Genomic DNA, 12,276 nt, shown 5'->3' on the forward strand with positions numbered 1-12,276 from the left:
AACTCCTTCAAGACTGTTGGAAAAGCATGCCAAGAGAGTGCAAAGCTGTCATCAAGGCAAAGGGTGGCTACTTTGAAGAATCTAAAATATATTTTGATTTGTTTAACACTTTCATTTGGTTACTACATGACTCCATATGTGTTATTTCATAGGTTTGATGTCTTCACTATTATTCTACAATGTAGGAAATATTCAAAACAAAGAAAAACCCTTGAATGAGTAGGTGTGTCCAAACTTTTGACTGGTACTATATATAGAAAAACACAGTCATGGGAAGCACAAATATAACATCACAAATCTCCCAGAAAATAAATGACATTCCTCAACTAAGTCTCCAATCAATGTTTTAAATTGACCGAATGGCATCAGAACATCAAGATGACATGTACACAACCGTTCAAAAGTTTGGGGTCACATAGAACTGTCCTTATTTTTGAAAGAAAAACACATTTTGTGTCCATTAAAATAACATAAAATTGATCCGAAATACAGTGTTGACGTTGTAAAAGGCCAGCATCCCGGAGTCGACTCTTCACTGTTGACATTGAGACTGGTGTTTTGCGGGTACTATTTAATGAAGCTGCCAGTTGAGGACTTGTGAGGCGTCTGTTTCTCAAACTAGACACTCTAATGTTCCTGTTCTCTTGCTCAGTTGTGCACCGAGGCCTCCCACTCCTCTTTCTATTCTGGTTAGAGCCAGTTTGTGCTGTTCTGAGAAAGGAATAGTACACAGCATTGTACGAGATCTTCAGTTTCTTGGCTAATTTCTCACATGGAATAGCCTTCATTTCTCAAAACAGGAATAGACTGACGAGTTACAGAATAAATGTCTTTGTTTCTGGCCATTTTGAGCCTGTAATTGAACCCATAAATGCTGATGCTCCAGATACTCAACTAGTCTAAAGAAGGCCAGTTCTATTGCTTCTTTAATCACAACAACAGTTTTCAGCTGTGCTAACATAATTGAAAAAGGGGTTTCTAATGATCAATTATCCTTTTAAAATTATAAACTTGGATTAGCTAACACAACGTGCCATTGGAACACATGATTAATGGTTTCTGATAATGGGCCTCTGTACACCTATGTAGATATTCCGTTAAAAATCAGCCGTTTCCAGCTACAATAGTCATTTACAACATTAACCATGTCTACACTGTATTTCTGATCAATTTGATGTTATTTTAATGGACAAAAAATGTGCTTTTCTTTCAAAAACAAGGACATTTCTAAGTGACCCCAATCTTTTGAACGGTAGTGTATTTTGAATTTTGTTCCAGCAATAGGGTGCATTCAAACTAAAAGCTGATTGATTTAAATTCTGACATGTATTAGATCAAATTGCTATGAAACTGTTGAACCATGTAAACACATACTGACATGTGGTTTTGGCCAAATCTAAAGCAATAGTTACAGATGTAATTTGATCACTCTTTTGTTGCTGAGAATGATGGGCGTCGTGATTTCAATCAATTGACTGAAAACCCACACTAACACACGGTTATATCAACAGTGTTGCACTTTTCATGTAGTCTACTTTCGGTCAGCTTATAGCCTAACCACTGATCAAGCAACATTATAGACTAAACGCTCAAATCCTGTTGCTGCAGGATTGTTTTGCTGTGACTGAATATAGATCAAATTAAGATCGTACACCTGTATGTTATTCCTTAAAATAATCAATATCTTAAATGAAATCTCTATGTACAATGTCCTTAGACAAGATGACTAGTCTGGCTAAAGTCAGATAAGCAGTGTAGAATATAAGAGGATATACAGGGATTAGTGAAGGACAAAGATTCCCATCAGAAATCTTGCTGGGAGAATGATTGAACACAGGCTGCAATAGCATGAATCCTTGTGGCTCAAAAGAGAGAGAGAGAGAGAGAGAGAGAGAGAGAGAGAGAGAGAGAGAGAGAGAGAGAGAGAGAGAGAGAGCTGGCCACACTGTAAAGGGGTTACCATGAATTTACAGGCAGCTCGGTGGCAAGTAAAATTCTGTATTTAATATTACTGTACACCTACTGTAATATAAACATGGTATCAAAGCAAGTACTGTGTAATGACACAGAGTACAATACTGTAAAATGTACATTCTCACTCATGGGTGCAACAAATATAGCCTTTTACAAGGCGCGCCTCAAAATATGTTAATGAGCCAGAAACAACAATACCATGCACCCACTAGTGGTCAAAAGGTTTTTGACGCTCCAAAGATACAGTATTCTGTGGGATGGAATTACAGTACCATTCGATATACAGCAATTTTCCCACAATGCACCATAATTTACAGTATGCTGCAGTTAAACATTTGAGTTTTTTACTGTTGATAATACCTAAAATGAAGGTATAAATTACAATTTCCGTTAAAGTGCAGAGAGAGAGAAAGTACAGTGGCATACTTCACATGCCCTGTAACAATGAGTACGTTTGCATGCACACTAATCATTTGAATATTACACATGATTATGGCAGTAAGCCAAGTATGGCAATAGTCATGTAAACACTTTAGTCTTTTTATCTTAATCGGAATAAGGTAAAATTCTAAGCATACGCCAAATAAAACACCTAGTTTGCTGAGAAATCTTTGGAATTATTAGAAATGTTAACACCTTACTCGGTGTTCCAGTGGTGTGTTTGATCTGCGCAGGCACCAGCACCGGTAGGACAAGCCTCCCTCTTAAGCGCAAGTGAAGGGAGTTCGGAAAAAGTGAAAGTATGCATCTTAGAGATAGTTTTCACATACAAACTTTACATGTCCGAACTCAGAAACAAATAGGCTTCACAAAAATACCTTGGTCGCTGTGGTAGAAAGTTCAATTTGACTGGATTTTTTTCTGCACTTATTTAAAGAAGTTTACCCAAAATCAAGAAACTCTGAAGTGATTCCATACATTGAAACTAGTTCATTGGAGCTTGTCCTCTCCCCCTCTCTCTCACTGTAGTGTTATACTGAAACAACTGCAAAAATGGGTCACATGACTCCTGACATTGCTGAATGCAAGCTCAGCGACTTTGCCATTTCAATATCAGTTGAAAGACCAACTGACTAAACTGTAATTTCATGAGCCAATGACATACGTAAGGTGGAAATCTACACAAAAATCTTTTCCATATATAGTGAATTCATGATTCAGAAATATGTGAACAGTTGTTCTATTGAAAGCCTCTGGCCGAATTAGCTATTTTGGTCAAAACTACTATCGGTTTGAGTCAGGAAATGTTTACTTATTCACCTAAGTTCCTCCTTATTGTCCCATCAGGTAGCCTGATTTCAGATTTGTCCATGTAAACTGGATTATTAGGAAAATCGTTCTTCTTGCAAAGCATGTAAACAGTTTAAACAAACTATTATATTAATCTGACTATCCACAATAATAAATCAAAATTGCATTATTGTATTATTGTGTGCATGTAACCGTACTCAATATGTCTTTCTCATAGAATAGACTGACAGCACAGCATTGTTGAAGGAGCAGCAGGTAGCTTAGCGATTAAGAGCGTTGGGTCAGTAACCGAAAGGTCGCTTGGTCGAATCCCCGAGCCGACTAGGTGAAAAATCGGTCGATGTGCCCTTGAGCAAGACACTTAGCCCTAATTGCTCCTGTAAGTCGCTCCCTATAAGAGCATCTGCAAAATGACTAGAATATAAAAATGTATTGCTTTTTCTTTCCTTTTTTTTACACCATTTCATTGAAAACATCAGCAATAAAAAAATATACTGGTATTGCCGAATCCCTTTAAGGAGATTTGATCACTCTCTCAAACGTCAGGGAAAGTGACAGTGGGCCCAAAGTGCCACCTACTGGTACAACTGACACATGACTGGCACATATAGATCACAGATCCCCAATCAAGGATAATCATTTTTTGTATATTTTTGTTAGCAGGTGAAAAATATATACTGACTAAAACTAAAAGCAATACAAGTAATGCAAAAAATATTTACCTCTAAGCTATTAGCTGTCCTCTTCAATAATGTTAACTAAGTTACAAATACAAGATTTTCATATAATACAAAAATGTTAACATCATAGCACAATATTTCTACAAGCAAGAAATATGAGTTGGCCATAATAAATCGTTCCTAAAAATAAAAATTGAAATTGTTATAAACTCGAATTTTGATTGGCTGCTGTACAGGAATGACGGTTCTCTAAGAATCCGCCTACACCACTGAGAACCGACGACACTACAATCTGTCCTTAGGGAGGACCAATCAGAATGCCAGATATTGTGCGGTCCACGTTTCTTTATTTTGCCCGTACATGCGCACTTCATTTCGAAAATGGCGGCTGTGCAAGATGGTCAGCTCAATCTGGAGGTCGAAAAAGACATAAAAACAGAAATAACAAACGATGGGTCTGGAAATATCAATGCAAACTCTTCGTCACCCGGTTCTACGTCTTCGGGCGGTAAATCGAAATCTCCTGCGGGATCGGGTGAAGATCAACAGACACTGCTCGCGGTGCTGCAATTTCTCAAGAGGAATAAATTGACCGAGTCGGTCGACATTTTGCGGCGAGAAGCGGGCTTATCTGCAGATGATTCCCCGGTATCCGAGTCGGCGGGAGCTGGATCGGGTGGCGTCCCAAATGTCAGTGCTGATGGGGGGGATGCCAACTCTCTCCTCAGCCGAGTGTCAATGGCCACCCCCGTCGCACCCCCGGCCACCGCAGCCCCAAAAGGTCTCGTGCGATCACATTCAAAAGTCATGCGTATTGTTTTTATTTTCCTTGTTAGCTAACTACCCAGCTAAGATACCAAACGCATGAGTATAACTTGCATATTCACAAGGGCATGTAATGCAATTGATTTGTTATTACCAGTTGGCTTACTGTTGAATGAATGAGACACGAGAGAGCTTGACAGGCAGTCCTGAAACTACTGTTTTTGTTCCTCATACTGTTGCTGGTAGATGTATGAAAACAGTTATTGTGATAAGACCATAGCCGCGGGAAGTAGGGGTGTTGAGTGTGTGCAGCACCCCCTGAAAAAACAGAATAAAAAAAAATAGTAACGCAAAATAGTAATATTTTTGGGAAAAATTATTTTCACAAAAGTACGGACTGATATAGAGGTCTGTTACCATGAAGCACATTTCCTTTTCTCCAGCATCTCTGCTTTGGCAAAAAAGGTAGTTAGTTGTATAATTAAGAACAGTATCTTTCATAATTCAATATTTGCAATTGTAAGAGTTGTTGCTCTGTCCCTGCGATTGTCATTCTAATAGAATCCAGAAAGAACAAAACCCCATCCTCAAACATTTATATTTGAGGACAGGGTTTTAATATTTTGACCAAATAAAATAGAAAAAACACAATTGACCATCCTTACAAACCACTTAATGTACATTACTGTATTGTACATAGGCTGGTCATCTAGGTTAGTACCGGTAGACTTTCCATCACTATGAAGAAAAACAACGTATAATACAGTAATTGAGTACATTGAGACATCAAGTGGTTTCTGGTGACGTGGCTCAGTTGGTAGAGCATGGCACTTGCAATGCTAGGATTGTGGGTTGGATTCCCATGGGGGGCCAGTATGAAAATGTATGCATCACTACAGTAAGTTGCTCTGGATAAGAGCGTCTACTAAAATGGAAAAGGAATGAATAGACCATTTTCCCTTTGCACAAATAAATAAGTTGTATTTCCTTAGTATTTCAAGAAACTGGAAAACATATATCAAGCAAGTATTTTTATGTTCCACAAGTTAACTGTTTTGTACAGATAATTATCAGACTGGTTACAAATGCAGGTAAACACTCAAATACATTTAGCTTCTGTTTTCACAAAAGTATGGGCCTTTCCTAGTCGCAGCACCCCAACCCCCAAACTACTATGGATATGACCAATAGTTATATTACTATTAGTTAGCTACTCCAATATATTTTCATTCTTCTAACTGTGCTTGTACAGTGGTGGCAGCATCAGGTGGGGAAGACCAACCAGACGTCAACGTTGTCTTGTCGGCCTATAGCCAGCAGGGGGACCCTGTCCTCTACCCACTCTACTATAACGGCCTGAAGAAGTTTATTGAGTCTGTCCTGGACTGCCACAGAGCTGAACTCTCCCAGGTCTTCTACCCACTGTTTGTCCACATGTACCTGGAGCTGGTCTACAACAACCACGAGAATGAGGCTAAACAGTTTTTTGAAAAGTAAGTGTTGTGGACTGGTAGTGTTTTTGCTCCCTTGTAGCGTCTCCAAAGTTCCTGCCTGTCAAGTACATGTCTTTATTGATTTTAGGTCCAACTGGTGTATTGATTTGTCAGGGACTTTTATGAGTTCCACAATCAAATGGAAAACAACCTGTTCTATTTGTAACTGCCTAACTTAGTGTAATGTTACACTATGCATGCGTTATTTAGATGTTAGATCCACTGACTCTTCTCCCTGCTGTCTCTTCCTACCTCAGGTTCAGCGGTGACCAGGAGTGTTACTACGAGGAGGACCTCCGCATCCTCTCGAGCATGTCCAAGAAGGAACACATGAAGGGAAACGAGACCATGCTGGACTTCAGGACCAGCAAGTTTGTCCTCCGCATCTCCCGAGACTCCTACCAGGTAAGTAGCCTTGGTGGGCCATTAACTTCAAATCCCAGCACTGACTGGGGGGGAAAGGAAAACCAGAAATGTCAAGGTCTCTGTGGCAGTTGACAATAACGTATCATATGTTATCTTACCAGCTGCTGAAGAGGCACCTTCAGGAACGTCAGAACAACCAGATCTGGAATATTATACAGGAACATCTCTATATTGATATCTTTGACGGGATGCCTCGGAGTAAAAGTCAGATTGATGCCATGTCGGGCAGTCTGGCTGGGGAGGGCAAGAGAGATGCCAACAAAGCCAAGGTGTGTGTGTGTGTGTGTGTGTGTGTGTGTGTGTGTGTGTGTGTGTGTGTGTGTGTGTGTGTGTGTGTGTGTGTGTGTGTGTGTGTGTGGGGGGGGGGTTTGTTTTAAAGTAGTGTTATCAATGTATGGGTGAGCAAGCCAGTGAGCAATACTTTTTAATTTTAGATATGCATTACTGTATTTGCTGATTGAGAGACTATCTGTACTGACTACACTTACTGTACCACTCCTGGCTGTTGTGCAGGTGTTCTATGGTCTTCTGAAGGAGCCAGAGATCGAGGTGCCTCTGGATGATGAGGATGAGGAGGCAGAGAACGAGGAGGGCAAACCCAAGAAGAAGAAACCTAAGAAGGACAGCATGGGCTCCAAGAGCAAGAAACAGGACCCCAACGCACCCCAACAAACTAGGTACTTCACCACTGACACACATTTCTTTAGTTAGGGGTTGTTTTCCTTACACCACACACCCTAGCGAACCGTTTTGCTAGGGAAAAATGAAAAAGTTTATTTCTTATTGGACCAGTCCAGGTAGTCCCTGTTTCAGTCAGTTTTCATTTGGTGCCTAATAAACGCAGCCCAGATTTCCTTATGTTTCAGAGACCACGAACAACATTTGTACTCTATTCTGCACTAGAGTTAGCCACGAAGCTTGTTAGCATTTGCAGTCCCTCCCCATTGAAACAACTGTTACTGCCTGACTATGACTTATACATTGACCGTGTTAATTTTTCATATCCAAGAATCCCCCTCCCCGAGCTGAAGGACTCTGACAAGCTGGACAAGATCATGAACATGAAGGAGGCCACTAAGAAGATCCGTCTGGGCCCAGAAAACCTACCCTCCATCTGTTTCTACTCCTTCCTCAACGCTTACCAGGTCAGCCATGCTTGGATATGGATTTTGAATGTTTGATAACTTTATTAGTATTCAAGTATAACTTGATTTCAATGTTGACAAAACCTTATTCATGTTTTTGCGATGAGCTCAGTGTTATCAACGTGAAGCTTCTAAAGCATCATTATTTAATATTATGAATAAAACTTTTATTCACAGTATTACCACAAAACAATGCGGTAACATATACAGTATTCTGTCTTGACCTTTGACCTGTAGGGTCTGACAGCGGTGGACTTCACAGATGACTCCAGTCTGATCGCGGGGGGCTTCGCTGACTCCACCGTTAGGGTGTGGAGCGTCACCCCCAAGAAACTACGCCGGGTCAAATCTGCAGCAGGTAAATGACAGTGGTGACCACAGAGATAATATACAATACATCATACACATGTTATAACCAAGGCAGAAAGTAGCATTCCACAAGCCATCTATAACCATTGTTGAACTTGAGATCATAAGCTTGCACATACATTGCTAGTAACCATGACTTTAAATCTGCTCCCCCTCTCTCTCTCGTCTCCCTGTAGACCTGAGTAATATTGATAAAGAGTCTGATGACGTGTTGGAGAGGATCATGGATGAGAAGACGGCCAGTGAGTCTAAGATCCTGTACGGACACAGTGGACCAGTATACGGCATCAGCTTCAGCCCTGACAGGTAAGATGTTATAAAGTGATCATTGGGGAGGACACTTTCCCAAACTCAGATTAAATCTGGTCCTGGACTATGAAGAATGCTCAATGGAGAATGTATAAGGTAGGGGTTTCGAACTGATTTTGCCCCGGTGGGGCCGCATTCGAGCTTCAATGAGGTCTGGAAGGCCGTACTGAAGCCGTCTTATTTCCTTGCCGTCAAATGTTTCTAAAAAGGAGTCCACTATACATTGTTAATGGAATTGTTATGCTCCCTGACGGTCTAGTGATTATTAGCGAGCTGGACAGTCAAGAAACGACACTGTTTTTATTTGACACCCCTGGTCTAAGGGCTTTTTAGTCCAGGACTATGCTTAATCTGTCTGGAAAACTGGACCTGGGTGTATCATGTAGTGTGGTGTATCGGACTAATGTTAAAGAGGAGGCAAGGATACATTAGTTTGAATTAATTGTTAACTTCATAGAGATTTGAAACACTAGAGTTAGTCTTTTCTAGTGTTCTTATTTCTATGGTTAACTTCAGTTCTCCTCTAATCATGTATTTTAGGAACTACCTGTTGTCCAGTTCTGAGGACGGTACGGTCAGACTGTGGAGTCTGCAGACGTTCACCTGTCTGGTGGGGTATAAAGGACACAACTACCCTGTCTGGGACACTCAGTTCTCACCCTATGGTTACTACTTTATCTCTGGGGGACATGACCGAGTCGCTCGGTAAGAACCCTTATTAATACCTAATGTTACATTTGTTTCAATGCAGTTGATGAATGGCATTCTTTGGGCCTGTTTCCTGGACTGAAAAGGATGTTCAATGGAAATCCTCTATTGACGGCTTTCAAGGCTTCATTTATGTCTAGAGAAAAAGCCTGATTTGTAATTTGGTTTTGTTTACCTGATGGGTCACAAGAAAACAGCCACTGGTCCTTTGAGGTTATGCGTTGTCTTCTTCCGCAGTCTGTGGGCGACTGACCACTATCAGCCCCTGCGTATGTTCGCTGGTCACCTGGCTGACATCACGTGCACCCGCTTCCACCCTAACTCCAACTATGTGGCCACGGGTTCAGCTGACCGTACCATCCGCCTCTGGGACGTCCTGACTGGAAACTGTGTCCGCATCCTCACCGGTCACAAGGTATGAAGAGTTCAAGGTTGTAGGGCACCTGGTGATCTGTTCTCTCCCAATAGAATGTGTATAGGATGGTTTGGTGTTCAAGGTCATGTTTAGTAGGCACGAAATGGGAGACTAAACCTTGAAAGGGAGGAGGAACAACCTGAATTGATTTTTTCCACAACCCTGAGTAACATGTCCTTTTGTACAAATGTATATATGATTTAAAATAACTTGTTGCAAACTGTACACAAGAGTAGTGTGTGATGTTACTGAACCTCCATATCTCATTAAACCGGTTTGGTTCCCAGGGCCCCATTCATTCCCTGGCCTTCTCCCCCAATGGGAAGTTCATGGCCTCGGGAGCAACTGATGGGAGGGTTCTACTGTGGGATGTTGGTCACGGCCTCATGGTCGGAGAGCTGAAGGGACATGCTGACACCATCTATGCCCTCAAGTTCAGCAGGGACGGAGAGATACTAGCCTCAGGTTGGTGTCCCTTTTAGTCAAACTGGCATGTAATAGCCTTTTCATACTACTGAGCCCTTTGTGCTGGCCTGGTCATGCACCCACCATACTTGAAAGGACAACGTGAAAAGAAAATACCTGAGCAAGCACAGTATGGTTTAGGAGGATATTGGGTCTACAAGAAACGTATGCTTGTACTTTTCCACCACTCCACTTATATAATTTATTTTCCAGGCTCAATGGATAACACTGTTAAACTGTGGGATACACTGAAGGCCTTTGATGATGTGGAGCTGGATGACTTCACCGCGGCAACAGGTCACATCCATCTACCAGAGAACTCCCAGGAGCTGTTGCTAGGCACCTACATGACCAAGTCCACCCCTGTCATTCACCTGCACTTCACCCGCAGGAACCTACTGCTGGCTGCAGGGGCCTACAACCCATGAGGACATTCAGAGAAGCCCCTGCTAAAAAAAACTAGGGCTGTGTGAGATGAGAAATTACAAAAGTCGTATCCAACCGGTTAAAGACAGTGGATCAAAGCAAAATGCCCAACCAGTTGAGTTGGCTAACTGAAGTTTATCTACTGTGATGCAGACCTAAGGACCATGGTTGTTCCAAAAGCTGCAGCACCGCCAAGCTGATCTAGGATCTGATTGAGCCCACCCAGCCTAAAATGGCTCTGGGGTGAAATTGCCCTAGACACAGATCCAGGATAAGCTTGTCCTCACAAATCTAAATCCTTAGTGGGGGAAATGCAAAACTGACCCAGGACCAGTGTCTAGGAGCAATGTCACCTTACTCCCCTAATGAGTGCCATTACTAGCCTGTTAAAGAGACCATGTTTTTTCACTGCCACAAACACAGCTTTATGTGGCTGTCATGCTGTATAGTCTTTTATAACGGTGCATATTGTGTAAATAAAACACTTTTTTAATGACTTGGTGGGTTAAATTTTACATTGTTTTTAATGTTAATAACACGATGATGCCAAATAATATGGCCTTATTTCTTACAAGCACATCCAGCTGCCGCCAAACTTCCGACCACTATACTACAGAACAGTCAGGACACCTGTGAGGAAACAAAAACACATGGGAAATATACAGTTAGCTTTCCACAGGCAGAAACATGTATTGTCCATACAAACACTCCTGATTATAGTCAAATACACATTTCTGAATAAAACAGTGCAGTCTTAACAAAAAATTGTAAGTTTGCTAGACAAAATGGGTACGAGAAACTGACAGTATCCTATGCAATACACTCACATCACTTTGCCGTGACAGCCGCCTGTTTCTTGGGCTTCAACTTGAAGAAGAGGGCAATGGTGGCTATGCTTGCATATGTGAGCAAGACACACTGTGGACAGAATAGCACACGTGTGACCTTTCTGAGAATGTGAACTGGTTGTACACCACCTTGCACAGTAATTCATGCATGAACTTACATTCCTCCTGCCTGTGATTGTGTATGCATTGAAGTACTTGGCAAAACCAGTAAACTGGTGACTGGTTCCTGCGTCGTGTCCGCCCATGTTGGATAGTAGCTGGTCCCGAGAGAAATAGATTACTCAGTCAATTACAATGCATTGATAATAGGAGGCTTACAGAGGGCAAGTAAAAAGTAATGCCAACCGCAAATTATGGAACGGCCTATTTCTAACACCCACGCGCAAGTAGTTAATATCAGTACTTATTGTACTGGGGGAAAAAAGGATTACTCAAGACAACTTGCCTGTCAAACATTGAAGCTCAGTAGCCCTAGCTGACAAGCCTGACGGCCTGCAAGCCAGGCAGCTTCTTCCCACAAGTGGAAACAAATCGGCTAACGTAACGTTAGCTAGTTACAGTAATTATATCATGTAATTGTGTGGTACCATTCAACACAAAGCGGACTGCTATATTTGTGTGGGTATTGCTTGTTTGTTAGCTGGTTCGCATTCATTCAAAAACAGTAGCTGGCCAGGCAGTAGCTAGCTAGCTCCCGCTAGAGGTTAACGTTAGCAAACGATCTGGCTTGTCTTGAGCTACCTCGCTAACGTTAGCAATATTGTCTAGCAAGATTAGTTGGTACTGACAAACAACTAAACGGGCATTTTAGAGACACCACAAGCAACAGCATCCAGGACAACGCTGTTATAAAACGTAGGGAAATGAATAAAGCTAGATGTTATATTGATTGTCACTATTCTTACCTTCAACACACGACCCTTGTGCACGGAATTGAACAAGTGCCCTTCAACGAGAGAGGCCGAAATGCTAAAAGTATCAGGAAATCCCGCCTACTCTCTA

General features: G+C 41.6%; 2 protein-coding genes across 2 annotated transcripts; one reads left to right on the top strand and one right to left on the bottom strand.

The window, feature by feature from the left end:
• Positions 1-4,286: 4,286 nt before the first annotated feature.
• On the top strand, positions 4,287-10,922 carry LOC106588642 (transcription initiation factor TFIID subunit 5). The gene is made up of 12 exons (XM_014177822.2): positions 4,287-4,686; positions 5,923-6,163; positions 6,421-6,568; positions 6,691-6,858; positions 7,103-7,266; positions 7,599-7,734; positions 7,972-8,092; positions 8,280-8,409; positions 8,953-9,117; positions 9,358-9,535; positions 9,823-10,000; positions 10,214-10,922. The coding sequence occupies exons 1-12, from the start codon at positions 4,287-4,289 to the stop codon at positions 10,426-10,428; spliced, it is 2,244 nt and encodes a 747-aa protein (XP_014033297.1). The 3' UTR covers positions 10,429-10,922.
• Positions 10,923-10,933: 11 nt separating this feature from the next.
• Positions 10,934-12,251, bottom strand: usmg5 (Up-regulated during skeletal muscle growth protein 5). The gene is given in 4 exon segments (NM_001141854.1): positions 10,934-11,056; positions 11,254-11,344; positions 11,433-11,531; positions 12,180-12,251. Coding segments are annotated over 2 exon segments (177 nt in total). The 5' UTR covers positions 11,520-11,531; positions 12,180-12,251; the 3' UTR covers positions 10,934-11,056; position 11,254.
• Positions 12,252-12,276: the final 25 nt, after the last annotated feature.

This window comes from Salmo salar, chromosome ssa02 (assembly GCF_905237065.1).
Source record: "Salmo salar chromosome ssa02, Ssal_v3.1, whole genome shotgun sequence".
NCBI classification, from domain to species: Eukaryota; Metazoa; Chordata; class Actinopteri; order Salmoniformes; family Salmonidae; genus Salmo; species Salmo salar.